The sequence below is a fragment of the Chinchilla lanigera genome, unplaced genomic scaffold (genome assembly GCF_000276665.1).
Source record: "Chinchilla lanigera isolate Chin_1 unplaced genomic scaffold, ChiLan1.0 scaffold00026, whole genome shotgun sequence".
Classification (NCBI taxonomy): domain Eukaryota; kingdom Metazoa; phylum Chordata; class Mammalia; order Rodentia; family Chinchillidae; genus Chinchilla; species Chinchilla lanigera.
In genome coordinates, this window is record NW_004955427.1 from 3,349,131 (window position 1) to 3,371,187 (window position 22,057).

The 22,057-nt window shown below is 44.6% G+C and overlaps 1 protein-coding gene across 1 annotated transcript; it reads left to right on the forward strand.

Moving 5' to 3' along the window:
* Positions 1–1,043: 1,043 nt before the first annotated feature.
* Nfkbiz (nuclear factor of kappa light polypeptide gene enhancer in B-cells inhibitor, zeta) lies at positions 1,044–9,479 on the forward strand (the record flags this gene model as incomplete). Its single annotated transcript, XM_013515204.1, is given in 11 exon segments — positions 1,044–1,183; positions 1,643–1,673; positions 1,790–1,893; positions 2,090–2,835; positions 3,558–3,663; positions 3,981–4,127; positions 4,303–4,366; positions 4,651–4,820; positions 5,614–5,724; positions 5,840–6,007; positions 8,331–9,479. Coding segments are annotated over 11 exon segments (1,841 nt in total), but the record flags the coding sequence as incomplete, so codon positions are not given.
* Positions 9,480–22,057: the final 12,578 nt, after the last annotated feature.

Here is a 22,057-nt window from a genome sequence, read left to right on the forward strand (position 1 = left end):
TGCGGTGTAGCCGCGCGCTCCCGTGTGCGTGCGCGTGCGCGTGCGCGCGCGCGCCCGTGCGCGGTTGGGTTTCGCTGCTGTCACCTCGGAGCGCGCTTGTGCTCGGTCCTCGCAGATCAGGCCTGTGCTGAAACCTCTAAGCTTAACCTCTGAACTAACCGGGCTGTTGATCCCGGGTGTGCGGTGCGAGTTACGCCCGGTCTCTCGGCTCACCGGAGTGTTTCCGCTTCCGGCGGCGCGGCCGAGCAGCTCGTCGCTTGATGTTCTTGAGTCTGTGTGTCCCGAGAGCGTGCGGCGCAGTCATGGTCCGAGGTGGAGCGGCGCAGTCTTGTACGACCGTGTGCAGTGTGTTAGGTCCGAATGTGAAACGGACGCATTTCCTTCTTAGAAGGCCTTCACAAGTGGTTGTAGAAACGGCGAAGGGAGGGAACCCTGCGTGTGTAGGTGAGCTGTGTTTGAACGCAGTGACTTAGCCTTCTTGGCACAGTTGAATTGAGTACAATACTGAGAAGGAATGCAAGACGCTGTCCATTGTCAGGCTTTGGTACGTTGAGATCTTTGGAGGAAGTTGTTCTGTGCTTTCTTAGCTGAGTGGGCGATAAATAGACTTTAACTTTTCTTTGCGAACAAAGCCTTTGGTTTGCAAAGCTTAAAACGTATGGCATTTGCCGTGCTCCCCTTTTCAACGTCTAGAATAATTATAGACAAGATGAGTAATTTATAAATGTGCACGATTCTGATTGGCAGAATCTTCCATCCTGTGTTAGGGGTGGGAAGGTTTGAGGGACTCGGGACTTAATTTGGGTTTGTCGGTGGGCTTGGGGCCTCTCCGACCAGATTGAGCTTGAATTTCCTGAGGGTGCCTGGGGCGCAAAGCTGTCGGGCCGTGGAGCGGAGCCGGGTGTTCACACCAAGGCAGGCGGGCAGGGCTCTGCGGCCTGCTGCTGGGGGACTTTCAGCGCGGGGCAGCCGTGCTTTGGGAGGACGAAGAATTGCACCCTGAAGAGGTGTAACTGGTGTATGTTTTGTTTTCTCCTGAACAGCTGAGCCCCCTATGGGGGTCGGCAGGCAGCAGAGAGGACCCTTTCAAGGCGTTCGCGTGAAGAACTCAGTGAAGGAGCTCCTGCTGCACATCCGAAGCCATAAACAGAAGGCTTCTGGCCAGGCTGTGGATGATTTTAAGGTGGCGCCTATTTTTTTTTCTTTACTTTGGAGTGGGTTAGGGAGGAGATAGTATGGTAGGTCCAGTGAGTTTCTTGCAGTTCCTCGTCGCAGAAGACCAAGTGTGTAGGGGAGAGCGTATTTGCTTTGCCGTCTACTGTGTTCTTATCAGGGGGCCCGGTGCCAGGCACCTGCAAAGTGTGCAAAAAAAATATAATGAGTAAGTGAGAGCAATTTAGGGGCAAGGAAATAAACGGGGCTCAGTGAAAATGGGACATTTTAACTGGAAAGGGGAAGATCACATGGCCTCGTAAATTTCGTCTTGACGAGTTGAACCGAGGTGAAAGTGAAATGGGGGTGCCGGCGGAGTAGCTCAGTCGGAGGCTGTGGTGGGCCGCGAAGGTAGCAGCACGTCTTTACTGATGTATTTTTAGAAGAAAACCATTTTGTATACAGTACACTGAAGGTTTTTTTCTTACAGACACAAAGTGTGCACACGGAGGGGTTCACAGGTGAGCGTTACTTCTATTCAGACTTTCACTGGCGCTGTACAGAAATTGAGCGTTGTTGTGGATAAAATGTGTACAGAAAAGTGATCACAGATCTCACGTCCCTTTCTTGGGTGCAGAACTGAAGAACACAGGATCGTACAGTGGGAAAAGGAAAGGCCTTGATTTCCTGTCTGATGGACCAGCTTGCAAAAGGCCAGCCCCGCTACATACCCAGTTTTTGGTAAGTAGCTCAGTTTCCCCCTGAATACCCTGCAGGTACCGCTTTTGGGGTAATTTTATTATTTTTATTTACATTTTGGGGCTAGGGATCCAAGCAGCAGAGCATGTGCTATATATACACTGAGCTACACGCGCGCGGCCCCTAGAATGATTTTAGGAGGGAGTCAGCGTGCCGACTGCATGTTGTTTCTTTGCAGACACCACCTCAGACACCTACCCCTGGTGAGAGCATGGAAGATGTTCCCCACCGGGAGCCTAAACCGGACAGCAGCGGCGACCTGCTGCAGAGCATTATGAACCTTAAGAACGAATGTAGCTCGGTTTCCCTGAACACAGTCCAGGTTAGCTGGATGAGCCCAGTGCTGCCGCAGAGCGCGCCCCGGGAGCAGTGTCAGGACTTCCGTGGAGGGCAGGTGTCCTCTTCACCGCAGAAGTACCAAGCGTTCCAGGTCAGCGGCTCTCCGCAGGTGATGGACCAGGCCCCCCCGTACCGGTACTGTCCACAGAGCCAGAGCGTGGAGCAGCAGCAGCAGTACGTGCACAGCCCGTGTCTGGAATACAGTCCTTACTTTGGAACGTCCCAGTCCCCCAGCTATGAGCCAAATCTCTTCGACAGTCAAGAGCCACAGTTCTTCCCGAACCAGAGTTTCACGTCTCTCCTGAGTGGTCACGGCGATCCCGAGAGTGGGGCTGCTCCCGTTCGGACGTCCCCCCGCGTCCTGCAGCAGGGTGACGCTGCCCTGCAGAACTTGGGCCCGGCGCCGGACAGCGCCTGCCGCGCCTCCGTGAACGCCTCGCTGCCCTTCCCGAGCGCCTTCGGGAGCCCCGTGAGCACCGCTCAGCTGGGGAAGTCGTTTTTTCAGTGGCAGGTAGAGCAAGAAGAAAGCAAGCTGGCAAACGTTCCCCAGGACCAGTTTCTTTCCAGGGATGCAGACGGCGACACGTGAGTGCCCTTTACGGCCGGCGGATCGGGGGCCGCAGGGCGAGCCTGGTGGGTACAGGCTTTGTCTAGAGTCCCCCAAGGTACAGCTTAGGGTTTGGCTAAGCAAGTTGGCGGGCGCAGTAGAACTGCTACTCAGTACTCCTCAGTGTTTCTAAAAGGTTGCTTGCTTTAAGTAATAGAAAACGTGGCTTTGAGAAGTTGCTGGTAGGAGCTGGCGTCTGTAGAGCAGAAACAGTGAGATCATGGTTAAGCTTCAGCTGTACGCTGACGTGCACACTCATCTGTCTTGCTGCCTTTATGACCTTGGGCAAGTTCCCGAAAACCTCTGTTTCTTTGTGTGTGAATGATACTGCCCCCCGATGGGATTTTTATGACTATTAAAAAACAGTACAGTGGGGCTGGGGATTTAGCTCAGCGGCAAAGCGCCTGCCTGGCAAGCGCGAGGTCGTGAATTCGGTTCCCGGTACCGGAGAAAAACCAAAAAAAAAAAAAAAAAAAACAGTACAGTGAGCAGCATGGTGTTGGGCATTTCTCTTTTTCTATTTCTGTGAATGTAGCTCTCCCAGTTCAGGTACATTATCAGTCTAGCAGAAAAGACAGATTAGCTCTGCAGATTCATTTGAGTGCACCAGTATGTATCAAAAAAGGGCTGCAGAAGAACGTTTTGAAAGACAAACCGCGTGAAACCCAGTAATTTTCCTGCTCCTCTGCTTGTTCCCCAGGTTTCTCCATATTGCGGTGGCCCAAGGCAGAAGAGCCCTTTCCTATGTTCTTGCAAGGAAGATGAATGCGCTGCACATGCTGGACGTTAAAGAGCACAACGGACAGGTGCGTGGAGACGGCCGTGAATAACGCCCCGTGTCGTGCAGGTTGTGTCGGTGCTGAAGGTCAGGAGACTTAGTTAATATTAACTTTGAGATAGTGACTTGCCAGCATCAGCCTTGAAGTTATTAATGTCAACTTTGTAGTTACAGAATCCGAGAGCGTGTGTAATTAAGCCACTCCCTAAGCTTGTTTTAGGTTCCTGGTCTTGTAGTGTTGGGTTGCTTATTGATAGGATGCATTCTCTCCGGGGGGTTGCGTTTCATGCTCTTTGTTACGGCGACGTTGCACGTCTAAGAAGTCTTCTCCTTGGACGCCCACAGAGCGCCTTCCAGGTGGCAGTGGCCGCCAACCAGCATCTCATCGTGCAAGATCTGGTGAACCTCGGGGCCCAGGTGAACACCACGGACTACTGGGGACGAACCCCGCTGCACGTCTGTGCCGAGAAGGGCCACTCCCAGGTGCTTCAGGTGAGAGGCAGCGATCCCGGGTCCAGGACACAGGGCGTGGGCCTTGCAAGTGGCCCGTGTCTTGCCTGTTGCAGTGATCTGCTTTGAGCTGCTGTGTTCATTTCTTGGGATACTAGGCGATCAGGGTCTGTGTACCCGTCTGTAGCTGATGGTTGTGTGCTTTGAACTTGCGCAGGCGATTCAGAAGGGAGCGCTGAGGAGCAATCAGCTTGTGGATCTCGAGGCAACTAACTATGACGGTGAGTAACTGAAGCTTGATTGGATAAACACCGCGTGGGAAGTGCGACCCGTGTGATCTCAGAGCGTTCAGTATCCTATTAAAAAGGAAGGGAGGGATGAAAGGTGCAGCGTTCTGTATGTAAACATAGCACTGAACCCTAACAGAAGGCACATTCCGATTGCCTTGCTGGTTTTTGTGGAGCCCGTTTATCGGTAAAGCGAGGGACCGCCGCCCTCGGGATTTGTTCTGGTAGAGTGACCGAGCTCGCGGGCGGGGCTGGCCTCCCCCGCCCCCTCCCTGCAGGCCTGACGCCGCTCCACTGCGCGGTCCTGGCGCACAATGGCGTGGTGCACGAGCTGCAGAGGAACCAGCAGCCCCGCTCGCCCGAAGTGCAGGAGCTCCTGCTGAGGAACAAGAGTCTGGTGGACACCATCAAGTGTCTGCTTCACATGGGCGCTTCCGTGGAGGCGAAGGTAAGCTCAGAGAGGGCAGACGGAGGCTGCCGTGCGAGCCCGGCTCCCAAGTAGAGGCAAAGCCTTTCTCGTGCTTGCTTGTGAGTGGTGTGAGCAGCGCTGTGCAAGTAGTTAGGTATACATTTCAAAAGCGCCTTCAGTCTGCTTTCTTGCTTTGCTTGTAATTTATAAATGATTACTATCCAAAATGATCCTTCCGCTGTGAGTAAATGAGTCCTTCTTTGAAAGGAAAAGAAATGCTCAAAAGTGATGTCATTCTGGCTTCGATTTTCCCATGCTGAGAGACACTGCTCTTTGTAAGGGTTCCTTCTGTGTTGTGGGATTTGGGTGTGATCTGTTCTTAGACTGGAGAATACGTCATTCTTCTCAAGTCTGGGCTTACTTCCCGAGTGTCTCCTGCGCGCTGTGTCTCCAGAGCACCGTGTTAGCGGGGTGCCTGCGGGGCGCTGCCTGGCAGTGCCAGGGCGCGAGCGGTCCCGTTACCGCTGCACACGTGGCCGCCGGCTCTGAACGCAGAGCACCCGCTGTATCACGCTCAGTACTGTTTACGTCTTTGCGTTTCGTGGCCGCCGCGTACACACGAGCAGCCCGTGGTAAGAGCCAAGAGGACAGACTGACAGGGCGTTCGCGAGGAGGAAGAGAGTCTGTTGAGCGTGGGCGTCAGGAAGGCTTGGCCGAGAGGGAGGCACTCAGGATAAGTTTGAAGGCTGGCGAGACATCCGGGGGCAGGGTGAGAAGAGTGTTCTAGGCGTGGAATCTGAACTGCCTTGCACCCTTTCTTACCTTTGACAAGGACCGCAAAAGTGGCCGCACAGCCCTGCACTTGGCCGCTGAAGAGGCGAACCTGGAGCTCATCCGCCTCTTCTTGGAGCTGCCCAGCTGCCTGTCTTTCGTGAATGCAAAGGTAAGGTACTTTCAGGACGTGCCATGGCGCAGACTGGGAGTGGCCTTCTTCAGGCTCGGGCTCCTTCCGTGGCCGCCCCGCCGCCTGGCGCGTTACCGCGCTTCTGTGTCTTCAGGCTTACAACGGCAACACCGCGCTGCACGTGGCGGCCAGCCTGCAGCACCGGGTGGCGCAGCTGGACGCCGTCCGCCTGCTGATGCGGAAGGGCGCGGACCCGAGTACCCGCAACCTGGAGAACGAGCAGCCCGCGCATTTGGTTCCCGACGGCCCTGTGGGCGAGCAGGTGAGGCCCGGCCGGGAGGGGCTGCGGCAGGCCCCGCTCAGCAGGCTGCTGGGGTGGGCACCGCGGCCCTCTGCAGGTGCCCACCCTATCACGGCGGCTGCGGCAGTGTTGTGGAGTTGCTTCGTTTCCAAGGGAAGAGTTAAGAAATCTGGGGCTTTATCCGTGGACCCGGGAGAAAGTCCTTTTCTTTCTCTCCATGGACAAACTTGGGTTCAGACTGGAGTTAAGTCAGAAGGGTTCAAGGTTTGGAAGTTGATGAAAGAAAAGGTACTAAGTAAGGTTCCTGCAGATACCATGGAAGGAGAGTCTTAGTTTTGCAAGTGGTGAGGCTTCAGACCTGGTGGGTGTTGGATGAGTTGATATCTAGAGAACGTTCAGAAAATTGCTAGGCTCATAGTAAATGCTCAGTGAACGTCAGCTGTTAAGATTAGTTCTGTGTACTGTGCAAAGTGATACTGCACAGGAAATGCAAAGCCTATATATATAATTTGGAACCTAGAAGCAGTTTTTTTTTTTTCCTGTTTTTGTACCAGGAATTGAACTCGGGAGCTTGTGTTTGCCAAGCAAGGTGCTGCGCTGCTGAGCTAGATCCCTGGCCTCTGTTTTTTGTTTTGTTTTGAGATAGGGTCTTCCTATGTAGTGCAGGCTGGCCTTGAACTTGCTTATGTGGCCCAGGGTGGCCTTGACCTCCTGGCAATGCTCCTGCCTCAGCCTTCTGAATGCTGGGGTTACAGGCATGTGCCACCATGCCTGGTGAGACATGTTTTGTACCTTAAACAAAATTATGCTTTCCCAATCAAATGTAGTTATGTGCTATCATCGAGGATTGATTAGTTTCTTGTGAACTTTCTAGATAATAAGAATTTAAGCCTTCAGAAATTACAGTGTTTTTGATGGAAGTCGTTTCCTGGTGTAGGGGAAATCAGAACATGAGTTTGGTCGTTGTATTATTAGTTAACAAATAAAATATATGAAATGCGGTTTTAACTTCTGTGATTCCTAAGCTGTCGTGATGACCATAATGTTATGGCAATTCCTATTTGTAAAGCTCCTTACAACTTAAATTTCTTGATAGTTTACCACTTAGTAGTTTGTAGTAAAGGGGCTGGGGATTTAGCTCAGCAGCACAGCACCTGCCTGGCAAGTGCAAGGTCTTGAGTTCGATTTCTGGTACAAAAAAAAAAACCAGTGTGGAGTAAATGGTCAGAAAGTGGACAGAGAAGTTCCCAGGCCAGAAGGCTTCATGAGCGAATGGGTGGCAGTGTCCTGAGCCGGCGTCTGCTTCCGCTGTACTGCCTGTGGCGTGCAGCAGTGGAGCCGGCCCGCAGCGGTCACTGAGGTGAGGGGGGCCCGTGTCTCTGCAGTGAATGCCTTGCATTGCTCCCCGCTTCGTTCTGGGTGTGTCGGTGGGGGAGAGGCTCTTTCCCTTGCTTTTATTACCGCCCTACACTTATGGGTGTGAGTTTTTTTTTTAGCAGCTATCAGGTGTACTCTCCACCTCAGGCCTCTTTTTCTAAATTGTCTGTTTTAGTCTATTGTAGTCTGAGAGCAGGAGAATGAAGTTGTCAGACTGAGCCATTCAATCAGTACGCCGTCATCACGTTCTTAGATTAATGTTCTTAAAAATAACATAAGATTAGGAAAGGAATGTATAGGCCTCGTTGAAGTAATTGGAGATTTTCAACTTCAGACGGTTTTTATTGCACTCAAGGATCATTATTGGAGATCTGAAATTAACTTTCACTGGAGCTGTATTTTCAAGTCATTGAAGTCTCGACAAATATCGTGCATATTTTCCATAAGTTTGTAAGTTAGGAGTGTAGAGTTTGTAAGTTAGGTGTAGAGTACAGTGGTACCTCGGTTCATGAACACTTTTATCTGTGAACAGCTTGGTTTACAAATGAACATTTGGCAAGATTTTGTGTTCACAAAGTCTGTATCAGGCGACAAACCTGCGTAAGCGTTACATACAGGTGGCCATTTTTTCCAAAATCGTGGAACCAACTGTTCGTGAGCCGAGGCAACACTGTGTACAGGGAAGGGATGAAACTCGGAAGGAAAGATAGCACTTTGACCGTCAGAAGTAAGCCGCACAAGCCTAGCATTATGGCATAAGCCTGAAATCCTACCAGTCCGGGAGGCTGAGGCAGGAGGATCTCAAGTTGAAGCCCAGCCTCGGCAGCTTAGTGACTTAGGAAGACCGTGTCTTAAGATTTAGAAGAAAAGAAAAAGGCCTGGGAAGCAGCTCAGTGTAAAGGCTCAGTTCCCGGTAATGCAGCGGTCGCTCAGCCAGGCTTACCAGCCCTGCTTCTTTCTCTTCCAGATCCGACGTATCCTGAAGGGAAAGTGCATTCAGCAGAGAGCAGCACCGTATTAGCTCCACTGTTCGGAGCCGGTCGGCCACACTCACTGTCAGTTAGGCAGTCCTCACGTATCTGTACATAGACCATTTGCCTTGTACTGGCAAATGTAAGTTGTTTCTATGAAACAAACATATTTAGTTCACTATTATATAGTGGGTTATATTAAAAGAAAAGAAGAAAAATGTCTCATTTCTTTTGGCAGATTTTGCATATTTCATACCCAAGTATTTGGGATCTGGACATTTGAATTTGATGAGTGGGAAAATCCTTAAATTAACAGTAGTGTTTGGGTAGGAAAAGACTTTGATTTGTGGTGTAAGGCACTGCTCACAGAGCTGCTGCCAGTTGCAAAGCAGAGGAACTCCGAATGTTTCTTTAAGAAAAATGAAAGCGTTTGAAAGGGAAAAAAATAATCCAGGTATAGGGGTTAGGCTTGTTTTGGGCCGATGCAATACCTGGCAGTTACTGGCACTGACAAATTTGTAGTTACCGGGCTGGATGAGAGGCATCTGTAGTTAGGATTTGACCTTCGCAAACTGTTTAAATTGTTATTTTTTGTTTTTAAAAATGTTGTACATATTTGGTCAGTTACATGGACATTTGAAATGTGTACAGCAATAAATGGAAAAGAAGTGAATTGTCACTACTTTTTAAAATTGTACACATTCGAAGGAGCTATTATCGTGTAATCACCCAGCTAAAATCTTCGTAGATAAGGCAAATGGGGACTTGCTCCCTAATTAGCTGAAAGAACTACTGATGTGTTTGAATTGTACATATGCTTCTTCTCATGGACTGAACTGAGACACATTACTTGTAGATTATTGCATGCTTTTGAAGAGAACCTCTATGAGTTACTCACCTTCTAGAAATTATAAATTCTTGTGAAATTTTGCTTTTTATGTTGAAGCAGATCTTCCTATTTTCTGTTTTCAATGGTCATGTTTCATGATTATATTATTATTTTAAAATGTTTTATTTTTAAAATGTTAATTCTATTAACATTGTTTTGCTTACCTCTGGTATGCCCCAAGGAATGTATTTGGCTTTGATTGTACACTAATTGTTTGTGATAAATATAATTAATTAAAAATCTTTTTAAAAAATGATGTCTTAAAAATGACTAACTTACTGTCTTTGTAGCTAAGATCTTTTTGAAAAGATAAAAAAGACACCCTTTGGATTGATCCCGTTGTTCAACCCAACCCAGTATGTCTTGTGGACAAAAGTTTGGTATAGTTAGTTGGTATGAAGAAATAAGAGAGGTGAAAACCAGTCCAGTCACAGTAAAAAAAACTCATGGTTAGTTTTATTTTATTTTATTTTTATTTTAAAGAGAATTTAAAAAAATAGCAAAATGCCAACAACATAGACAAAAACAAAACAAAGCAAAAACAGAAAGAATGATGCAGGGTTTCAGAACAAAATGATAGGGATTAACAGTGGTGGTTACATTACATATTTTTATCTTCATTGAAGTTGCTCAGATGTATGAATGCAAGATTAATCAAACCTTTAAAGAGAATAAAAAATAATAACAAAAAAATTATAAACAGTACAGTTTCACCAAACAAGATGGGAGGAATTCAACAATGGTGGTTATATTCCATACTGTTGTCTCCAAATTAGTTGTTCAGATTACCAGATAAGCATGCAAAATTGGTCAATAAATAAATAAAGCATTAACTGTTCCTTTCAATAAACCATTAGACAGTTGTCCCAACTATCCTTCAGCATACATACATACATTTTCCCTTCCCTCTTTCTTTCCTTTTCTTCTTTCCCTCATCCCAGTTGTTCCCTCTTTTGAGCAATTTCTTTCCCTTCATAATATCTACTGTACGTTTTGGGTTTTATTTACTCTTTGATATTCTTATAGTAGGGAGACTGTACAATGTTTACACAAGTGGGTCTGATTTATTTCACTTATGAGTATGGTCTCTTTGTATCCATTTACCTATAAAAGCCTCAAGTTTATCTTTTTATACTGCATAATACTCCATTGTATAGAAGTACCACATCTTTTTTATCCATTCCTCAGTGGATGGGCATTTGGGTTGTTTCCAAGATTTAGCTATGAAAAATTGTGCTGCTATAAACATGGGTGCACATATATCGCTGTGGTATGATGTTTTTGATTCTTCTGGGAAAATACCCAGAAGGAGAATAGCTGGGTTGAGTGGGACTTCCAATCCTAGTTTTGTGAGGAATCTCCACACTGATTTTCACAGTGGTTTCACCAGTCTACACTCCCACCAGCAGTGGAGAAGCGTTCCTTTTTCCCACAGCCTCTCCAGCTTTTGTTATTGGTTGATTTCTTAATGATAACCATTCTTTCTGGGGTGAGATGAAATCTCAGTGTTGTTTTAGTTTGCATTTCTCGAATGACCAATGATATTGAACATTTTTTCATATATTTATTCTCCATAGTATTTCTTCATCTGAGAAGTGTGTATTCATCTCAGAAGCCCATTTTTGGATTGAGTCTTTGAATTTTGGGGGCCTGATTTTTAAAAATTCTTTATATGTTCTAGATAGAAGTCCTTTGTCTAAGAGGCAGTTGGCAAACAATACACTAATTTGTCTTAAGGATAGGCATTTTCCTTTTTGTGCCTTATTTTTATTCTTGTATGTAGAAAAAATACTATTAATGGAAAATACTAATACTTTTAAATTACTAAATATATTTTATTTATTTATTTTTTGTGAGTATGTGTTTGCCATATATAATGAGTACATTCATCATGGGGAGTTGGTACTTAATATATTTTAACTTGTACTTTTTTGATTACATGTTTTCACAAAGTATGTAAGATTTAACAACAGAACTACTTGCTAAGTTCATTAGTAGAGATTTGTTAAGTTCTGAGAATATCATGGAAGTTTAATACAGTCATCCCTTGCTATATCGTGGTTCACCTATTGCAGCTTCACTGTATCAGAGTTTTTTTTTTTTTTAAATCTAATTCTGTATCACAGAATTTTTATATCATGGGATTTTGTGGTATATAGGTATTTATGTAATATTTATCATTTTAATTATTTTTGCCTAAAAATTTTAAATATAAAAAGTTAATTCAAATGTATTAAAAGAATATTAAATCTAAAAATACAGTATGTATTTCATCAGCAGATGAAGACAGTACTGTACACAATGGAAATGCAGTACACCATTACCACTTGCACAAGTTTGCCCATGTGAGATCGTACGCGGCACACTATTGGCTGATGGAATGGAAGGTGACCAACCACAGCATTGTGTTCTCTGTCCTGGGCACTGATTGGCTCAGTGACTGCAGCCTCGGTCTGTTTGCTGTCCCGCACTGTGCCCATACGGTCAGCATCTCTCTTCGCCCACTTCACATCGAGTACCCGTGTGGAATTTTACATGTTAAAATTCCGTAGGTTTAAGGGTGTAGAAAGTGTTTAAGAGCATATGAAGTGTTTATGAGTGTGGGAGAGGTTAGTAAGAGAGTGGGAAAGGTTTATAGGAGTGCGGGAAGGGTTTATAAAGCCTTAAAATAGATATAAATAGTAAAACATAATGCCGCCACCTCGCGGATTTTCACCTGTCTTGGGGGTCTCTGGAACTCAACTCCCGGGCTAGGTGAAGGACCACTGTGTGTAGTGTGGATCAGTAAGAAGTGTATCCACTAAAACAAGCCAAATGGGAGCAGTGACCACAGCAAAACCAGTTTGGAGATGACCAGTATCATCCTGAGAGAGGACATCTGGGGACAGCAGTACATGAGGGTCTTCCTACACATGCCATTTTGACCCATGTGAACACCCAGATCCATGTTTAACACCAATCATAGTTACTACACACAGAGCTTAGTTACCAGCTTAAAACTGCTGCTGAGAATCTGATGGAAGTGATGAATTCTTTCCCTAGGAAGCACACAAGTGGTACCGTGATTCACAGCCTGCTCCCTTCATGATTCTGGTTGCAGACTGAACTGGACAAGAACTGAATCAGATGTCCCCATAGGGTCAGTGCTGACCCTAAGCGTTGAATTTGCTTTGGTTCTCGTTCAACTCTGTGACCAGAATCACCGAAGAGTCGTTTGTGTCCAAGGCACCACTGTATGAGCACATCATATGCTTTCATCCTATGAGGTACGATACAAGCAGGGAATGCTTAAAGGTTTACTGCAGTGAGAGACTCATTGTATCGGGGCTTTGCCCAACCCCAATCTCCTAAGTGAGTAGATGGTGAACAGCTTAAAGGGACAAGTGATGAGATTTTTAGGCTCCAAGAAGGTCAGTAACCCTCTAATGGAATTTGAGATTCCCTGGGAGTTGAGACAAAGACCTCTGGGTGGCCTGTGTTTATTTGGTTTTCAAACAAACGAGGGAGATACTGAAGCAAGCATGGGAACTGAGCAGGACCTCGGGAGTCAGTTCAAAGACTTCTCCAACTAGTAAATTTTACTAATTAGGAGACCTGTCTTATCTCTAAGCTTGGCAGCTTTATTCCTCTGGAAGAGGGGCTCTCAGCAGCCCGCGTCCTTGGCTGCCTCCGCAGTGGTGTTATCTTGACTTCAGGGCACCATGCATACGCTCCTAACACAGCCAGGGGTCCCTGTGTTCAGCACCTTAACTCTGTACAGCCGGGTCTCCACCAACATTGCAGTTAACTCCCCTCCAAAGAACTCTGCTTCTAACACACTGCGTCACTCTCGCCACTTTCTGAAGCCGCTCTGGAGTCCTCTTTCCTGAGTGCCTTTAGCTGCACTCTTGTGGCTGCCTCGGTGTCCTGAATCAATTCAAAACATTTACCTTTATTGGTCATTTTGACTTTGGTGAAGAGTGAGAAGTCTAAAAATGCTGGATCTCGTAAGGTGGGTGAAGACACCAATACCTTTACAAACCTACGTTTTCCCGCTGGACGGTATTCAGCCGCAACATCCACTGAATTTTTGGTCACACCTTGTAAAAACACAAAATAGGACCTCCAGAATTCCTTAGGCAGTGGCAACAATGGCGAAACAAGCATGTTCAAAGCTGAGGAGTGTTTTGAGGGGGGTTAGTGACAACGTGTCTTTTCCTGTAACAAAGTTTTTCAAATTTGTGCATTCACTGTATACGGTAATCACACTTCGTGGAGTGTATACGCAAATGTGGTATACGATGTCAGGGACACCAGGGTCTCCAGAAGATCATGACTCCTAGGCTGAGAATCTCCTTTAGTTCAATTTCTGTGCAATCTAAGAGAATTTTTTTATATAAATGAAATCTTAAGGGTTTATTTATTTTTCATTTTTAAATTTTTTTCTGGTACCGGGAATCGAACTCACGACCTTGCACTTGCGGGGCAGGCGCTGTGCCGCTGAGCTAAATCCCCGTCCCTACGGGTTAATTTGCTTTGCATGTTCTGATGATAAACAGAGCAGTAGAAATGACGTGCCCTATTGAACATCACTGTGTATTGAGCTTTTCCCAGCTGAGCTGCTATGGTGTCGCTTAATCCCAGATTCTCATAATTATTCAGTTGAACCAGTGTGTACAATTTGTGTGTGTGTGTGTGTGTGTGCACATAAAGATGAGTGATAAACAATATTAGGCAAAGATAAGATTTCTTAGTCTTGGGATGTTTATGTGTTAGAAATGTTTTATTAGAGTATTATGTTAAGTACCATAAAGAGGAAAAGCTACGGAGATTCAGAAGAGGAATGCATATGAAAATGTATGCCTAACTAGGACGAATTCAAGGTGGAGAATTTGATCTAGAGCTTCAGGAGGGTTGATTGGCTGGTGAAAGAAAGGGAAAACACAAGAAGCAAGGCACAGTATTTTGTAGGAACAGGTGATCAATGCAGTTTGCTTAGAATCCAGGATTGCTGTGAATAAATTTCATCTTGTGTTCACCTCCGGCCACATTCTCGTAAGTACTATGTTGAGAAAGACCATCAGGCTTGCCAGGCCCCTCCCCAAACTTCCCGAATCAGAATTTCCAGGGTTTTCAGGGCCTCTAACTGGTGTTTGTAAAAATGATTCCAGTGCACAGTTTAGTCTAAATTAATTTGTACATGTAGACCTCTAGGAGCAGCTGTGGCTGGGCAGGATTTTGGTAATGACAGAACGGGTTGCTGGAACGCCCCAGGGGGTGATATAGCACCTGATGGGTGCCCGTGGGGTCTTTGGCACACTGGGTCCTGGGGTACAGACACTAGCTCTGAAAATGAAATCATGAGCAATCTAGTCTGTTTGTATGCGTTCAGAAGACACTATTCTAAGATCGTTCTGGGTTGTAAGTTCCCTGGGTGTATTAATCGGCTTGGATTGGGTAATAAATAACCACAAACTTGGCATCTTAAGCAAGAGAACTCCGTTCTCTTACAGATCCCGAAGCCATAATTCCCAAATTAGGGTGTTAGCAAGACCACACTCCCTCCAAAGGCTCTAAGGGAAATCTCCTCCTCACCTATTCCGGCTTCTGGTGAATCCAGGTGTTCCCTGGTTCATGACAGTGTAACTATAATCTCAAAATACTGAACCAATGTAATTATATGTATATAGTTATATATAACATAACTATAATGCTTCCATCTTTCTCTGTGTCTCTCCTCTGTGCATCTCTTATAAGGGCACTTGTCACTGGATTTCGGCTCACCTAAATAATTCAAGATTCCCTTATCTCAAGGTTATTAACTACATGTGTGAATATCCTTTTTCCAAATAAGGTTGAATTCACAAGTTCTGAGGATCTGGACATGGAAATATCTTTTTGGAGTCCACCCTTTAACCCACAATGCCAGGAAAGGGGGATTTATAACCTTTTATGCAACCATTATTTCTCTTAAAAATGAGTAAAAGCACTTTCCAGGAAGATGTTGGGGTGGTGAGCAGCAGAGAAAGGGCCTCTCTGAGATTTGGTGTCCGGACGCTGGAGTGTAGCAATGTGAGGAAGAGAAGGAGAGAAATGGGCCCTTGGGACCCAGCAAGGATCTCAAGTGAGAACTGAAGCCTACGGGGAGAGTGAAGAGACACACTTCAGTGAGGAAGAAGGAGGCAGCCGCCCCTAACCCCAGACTCGCTATGTGGGCAGGGCAGCTCGAACCCGCGGATGCATGGTTACAGCTGACCACCGCAGAGGCCTCCACAGAAAAATGCACCAGTGGAGCGGAGCAGTGGACGCAGTGGACTGGTGAGTGATTTGAGCGGGAGCCATTTTGGAGAGGGGCAACTGAGCTCAGACCTCAGAGCAACTGCTGGCTCCATCCAGCAGCCCCCAGGGAAGTTCAAGATGGTAGGAGGCACACCGACTGCCACGGGTTTAAGGGGTCTGGTCCAGCCTCACAGCCAGAAACCAGCTAGAACTTCAGTGGAGATAAAGGGGCAGGCTTGATGGGATTATGCACTACCCGGCCATAAAGCCACTCCTGGCTTGCTGGGACTAATCAACACGGATCTGGGCTCTGTCTGCCCACGTTGTCTGCCAGTGACAACAGAGACACACCCTGAAGTCGACATATTTTTTTTCATTTTCTTGTTTTTTTCCACTGTTTTTACTTTCATATGAGTGTAAACATGATTTATAGTTTTCTTGTTCTATTTTGTTGTTGTTTTTATTTCTTTTCTCTCTTTCACTTCTGTCTTCTTAAAACAGAAACATTGAACCTTCTGGAAGAGAGACTAGGTAGAACTCTTGAAGACATCGTTGTAGGCAAAGGTTTTATGAACAATCACACAAAAACTATCACAAAGAGTCAACAACTGGGGTTTCATCTCATTAAAAAGCTTGTGCGTAGCAGGAGAAACCACCAACAGAGTGAGAGGCGCGTCACGGTGTGGGGAAGAATTGTGCCAGCTCTTCCTCACAGGACTACTATTTAGAACACATAAAAAACTAAAGACAGCCAGAGCCCCCAGATTTAAAGAGCCAATCCAGGGATGGGCATCTGATATAAATCGACACTTCTCCAATGAAGAAATAGAAATGGGAAATGAGCATATGAGAAAACGTTCAGCATCACTGGTCATTGGAGAAATGCAAATTAAAACAATACTGAGATTCCATCTCACTCCAGAAAGAATGGCTGCTATGAAGAAAGCAGCCAATAGCAAATGCTGGAGGGGCTGTGGGGAGAACGGGACCCTTCCCCACGGTTGGTGGGAGTGTAGATTAGTGCAATACTGTGGAAATCAGTCCTAAAAAAACTAGAACTAGAGCTTCCATTGCTCTTCTTGGTATCTCCCTGAAAAAATTAAAAGCATCATACCATAGGCACACCTGTGTTTACAGTAGCACTGTTTGCAATAGCTAAGTCTTGGAAAGAGTCCAAATGCCCATGAGCCAATAAATAGATAAAGAGGATGTGATATCTTCATACAGTGGAGTACTGCTCTGCCATAAAGAAGGATAAGCTTGAGACTTTTCTAGATAAATGAGTGAACCTCGAGACCATACTCTTAAGTGCAATAAATCTGACACAGATGTGTAAATACTGCATTGTATGTCTGGCATGAGAAATCAAGTGTATAAATAAGGACCAAAATGTATAATAGATATTGTGAAACAGGAAAAAATGTTAAAATGGGGAGGGGAACTAGAGAAGGTGGGAAAGGGAAAGGAAGGAAGAAGAAAAAAGTGGGAAGAGAAGGAAAAAATGGAAACAAAGCTTTTGTAAATAAGGCAGGGAAGAGGGCTTGAAGAGAGGTAGGGGGTTGGGAAAAAATAAAAGAATCAAGTTCTATCATGCACAGGTACAAATACCCTATGATGAATGTGCACATCATGTGTGTCTAAAATGTACCAGTGAGCTTAATTAATTAAAAAAGTGAAAAGATTGAGTGCATGCCTTTATTTTTTTTTAATTTTAAAAAGAGTAGTAAAAAAAAGAACAATAGCAACATACCAACATCACAGACATAAACAAAACAAAGCAAGAACATTAAAAGTGATACAGGGTTTCAAAACAAAATGATAGGAATTAACAGTCGTTGTTATATGACATATTGTTTTCTTCAACTCCATTGCTCAGATTCCCAGATATGAGCATGCAAAATTGGTCAAAATATGCAAAATTTTAAGTATGAACTGTTCCTTTCAATAAACCATCAGACACCAGCAGTACAGTTATCCCAGCATCCTTCTATATACTATGTATATATATATATATATATATTTTTTGCCTTCTTTCTTTCTTTTTCTTCTTTCCCTCATCCCAGTCATTCCTTCCTTTGAGCAACTTCTTTCCTTTCCTATCATCTATTGTATGTTTTGAGTTTTACTTACTCTTTCAGGTTCCTATACCAGGGAGACAATATGATGTTTACACATCTGGGTCCAATTTATTTCACTTATGAGTATGATCTCTAGTTGCATCCATTTACCTATGAAAGTCTCAAGTTTATCTTTTTTATAGCTGAGTAGTACTCCATTGTATAAAATAATACCACATCTTTTTTATCCATTCCTTAGTTGATGGGCATTTGGGTTGTTTCCAAATTGTGCTGCTATAAACCTGGGGGCACATAAGGGTGCATGCTTTTAAAAAGTTCATTTTAGGGTGGTAAAAACACTTGAGATCTATTCTCTTAAATTATCATGTGTTTTATACAGTATTGTTAACATAATGTTGTACAACAGATATCTAAAAGTTACAAGATGAATTCTTCTGAGCAATCTTACAGTCGGTCTTCAGAATCTGTAAACCCTTCTATACGTAATTATTGATCTAATGGGTGGTATAATAGCTCCATTTAATATGTTAGCTGGCATTGACCAGGAGATTTATGCACACTGATACATTTCAAGAGAATCAATGACAAATACTACAATGATTAAAAGCTTTAGTTATTTTAAATTCACCAAGAACCCCCGCCCTTGTGTAGCATTACTGTTTCTGACACACACACGCATGAGCCTGTTGCTCTCCTTGCAGCTCTCCCCGGAAGGGCCCGAGAGAAGCAGCACAGCCACGGTTAAGCGCCTGTCTTAGGCTTTGGCGCATCTGACCCCTGAGGATGATGGCTCCTTAGGTCCTCAGCGGAAGCGGTAATCCCCAGAAGTGAAGGGTTAGACACAAGTACTGGCTCCGCTTTGCAAAAACTACGTCAGCGTTTCATTATTTTAGGTCTGGATTTTTTTTGAAGTACAAGATTCTGAATTTGGTAGTTGTATTCAGCATGTGTTTCTTATTGAGCAGCGCAATACCCTATTGGTGTAGCAAAAAGGATACCTTTCTGAATGCGAAAGAACACTGGATTCCTTAGCTTGATTGACTTGGTCCTCGGGTTTGAAATCCCTGCTTGTTTTATCAACTCACTGTGCTGTGTCTTAATCCATGTCACCTGCTCTCCCTATTTGCGGCCAGGTGTCTGTCTTGAAGGACTTCGGCGTCAGGTGCTTGGACGACGCCTCCTGAGGGGCCTTCGTGGGCCCCGAGTTGACGGCGCTGCAAGGGAAACGACTCCTCTTTTCCAGCTCCGGTTTGTCTTGGAGGTAACCTGTCCCCGGAGAGCCTGCTTTTTCAAATCAGCTCCAAATGTTTTTACAAGGGATATTATCTTCATTTGTTTTTATTTTTATTTTATTTTTTTTTTTTTTCTTCATTTGTTTTTAAAAAAGTCTACCTTTTCACTTTGTTTCTAAGAAGTAGCCCTTCTAGCACTCTCTTTTTAAAAAATCTTTTAGTCTCTTGAAGACATTTAAGTAAGGTTATACATCTTTGGGACAGCAATTTTCTCTGGTATAATTCTTACGTGTTTTAAAAGAACATTTAAAGCACATCACTTGGGCCAGGCATGGTGGGACATGCTTTTAATCCCAGCACCGCCACTAGTTCAAGGCCAGCCTGGACTACACAGTGAGCTCAGCCTGAGCTACACAGAAAAACCTTGTCTCAAAGACAGAGAAAAAAAGACAATATGCATCCCTTGGGAAAGAAACATTTGGATAGGTTTTACCCGAAAGATTCCTGGAGAAAAATTTTAAAATGATGAGTATTTGAATTCCAACAATTTTAAATATTGTACTATATTACTTTGTTTAAAGGAGACGCAGGTAGAGAATGCTTTAAGGTCTCACACCATAACTTTTTTGTGTAGACTAACTAAGGCTGTATTTTATTTTTTATTATTTATTTATTTATTTTGGTTTTTCTCTGGTACCGGGAACCGAACTCACGACCTTGCGCTTGCCAGGCAGGCGTGTTTTCCGCTGAGCTAAATCCCCAGCCCCCTAAGGCTGTATTTTAAACGAGACTTTTTTCAAACAGACTCTTTGAGTTTGGTACTTTTTCATGTGGTATAATAAAGATTTATACATGCAAATTAATTTATACAGATTATTAATTTTCATACACATTCCAACCATACAGGGTGATGTGGTGTATCACTTAAAATACAAGAATTTGCTGGGCATGGTGGTATACACCTGTAATCGCAGCTCAGGAGGCTGAGGCAGGAGGATTGCCATGAGTTTGAGGCCAACCTGGGCTACATAGCAAGTTCAAGCCCAGACCCTGAACTGCATAGTAAGACCCTGTCTCAAAAAAAAAAAAAAAAGAATCTATAGTTATTAGGTTTTTCTTTTATGACAATTTCTATTTACCAGGCAATATAAATAAGACTTTTATTTCTCTTCTCAGTTAAAGTTAAATCAAAACTGTTATAAAAGGCAAAATATCTATCGAATTAATTTTTTTCTGTCATGACCCATGTCAAGGTTTTCATGATTTCATTCCTGTATTGCCATAGTAGAGTTTTTTTTCCCCTTAAACCAACTTTTTATTATGGAAATATTCAAACCAACACAAAAAGTGAGAATAAGTTACTGAGCACCATGTACGTATCACGAAGCTTCACCGCATAGCATTTTGCCGTTCTTGCCCCCGATTTTTTTTCTAGACCAAGTTAAATGTCTGCTCCGCACACCAGAGAACGCAAGGGTGCATCTCCAACAGGCAAGTCATTCATATCCTGTTTTCAGTTTCTCACTATTCTTCCTCCAGTCTTGCTTTTCTCAGCAGTCAAAAGATTTCTAACCCCTTGCCATGCTCTTAGAGAAACCTAACAGTGCTTTCAAAGGTTTATCACCTGTCCAATTAAAAGCAAACTCTTGTCCTGCGATACAAAGCCGTCACTTTCCCTTTTCCTTGCCTACGCAATTTGATCTCCTATTGCTCCCCGAAAGGCTACCCAGTGCGTTTCCTCACTGCGTTAGCTGTTGGCCTTCTTTTCCTGTCTCTTGTCATGCACGCCCTGACCTCCCCAAATTCCACGAATTTTAGAAAGTCCTCAGTGCATACTGACCTCTGCCTTCCCTGGACTCCTGGGATTTAAACATAGTCATTCTAAACTCAAATCTAATATTTTCTGTCACCTTCTAGTTTCAGTTATTGCAATCTGAAAAGTGGACTCTGAGTCACTGACTGACAGCATTTTCTTTTTAAAGACACCTTTCAGTGTTTGGTGAGCGATACCTCTGAGGGCCCAAAGACTGGTGTGGACAGAATCCGGCATTGGGATAGTAAGGAGAATCCTGGCCCGCGATCCCTGCCCGCGGTGTGACGCCATGATTATGTTAGGTTATTTGGCAGAGGGGATTTCGCAGATGAAAGTAAAGTTACTAACCAGTTGACCTTAAAATAGGAAAACTGTCAAGGTGGCCTGACCTACCACCATGGACTCTTTGAAAGTTAGTAGTTTACTGTGGATGGTGGCAGAAGAGGAAGTTGGAGAGAGTCTAAGCCAGAGAAGGATTCCACCTACCATCACTGGCTTTGAGAATGGGGCGTGGCCACCAGGCGCCCAGGCATGCAGGTAGTTTCCAGATACCGGGAAGGAAATGAGATCTTAGTCTTGCATCCACACAGAGCTGAATTCTACCAACAGCTAATAAACTTGGAAGCAAATGCTTTCCTAGAGCTCCAGGGCAGAACTGAGCTCAGATGACACTTGAGTTTTGCTTTGTGACACTCTGGGAAGGAATCCAGACAATCTCACCCAGACTTCTGACCTGCTATTTTTTATAAAGCTCCAAATCAGCGAGGAAGAGTTTACAATAAATGGAGGTATTTGTCTTAGCATGTGTAGCGCCTGTAGTTTATGATAGCTCACTTAGCACTTTTTTATTGTTGTTATATTTTTTCCATATTTTATTTGTTTATTAGTACATGGCCGTGGAGCGTAATAGTTACATTGCTCGTGGGGAGTTGGTACGTGTACATAAACATCTGAATTCTTTTTATGTTTTGGTTTTTTTTCCAGTACTGGGAATCGAACTCATGACCTCACGCTTGCCAGGCAGGCGCTGTGCCACTGAGCTAAATCCCCAGCCCCCTGAATTCTTTTTAAATCCTTTTCCCTCTCCTCTCTCCCCTGCTCCATCTCTTGGTGCCCTTCCCTTTTGCAGATCTATCTCTCTCTTTCCTGTTATCATGAGAACTTCTTTTGGTCCATCAGTTTTCCACTGAAGACAGGGATCATGCAAGGGAAGGGAAGTCTAGTTTCTCCATCCCTGGTGTTTTCAGATGAGTCTGTGAGAGGTTCCTTGAGCAGGGAAAGGTGACGAGGGCAGCACACTTGAAAAGCAGTAGCATCAGCTTGCTGTGTAGCCGGATTATAACCATTCACCCCTGCCGTGAGACCGGGGCAGATCTTGTAGGAAATGAATCCCTAACATCTGTGGCAACCAAAATATCAGAAGGTAAAGCTAGTTTATAAAATAAATACAGAT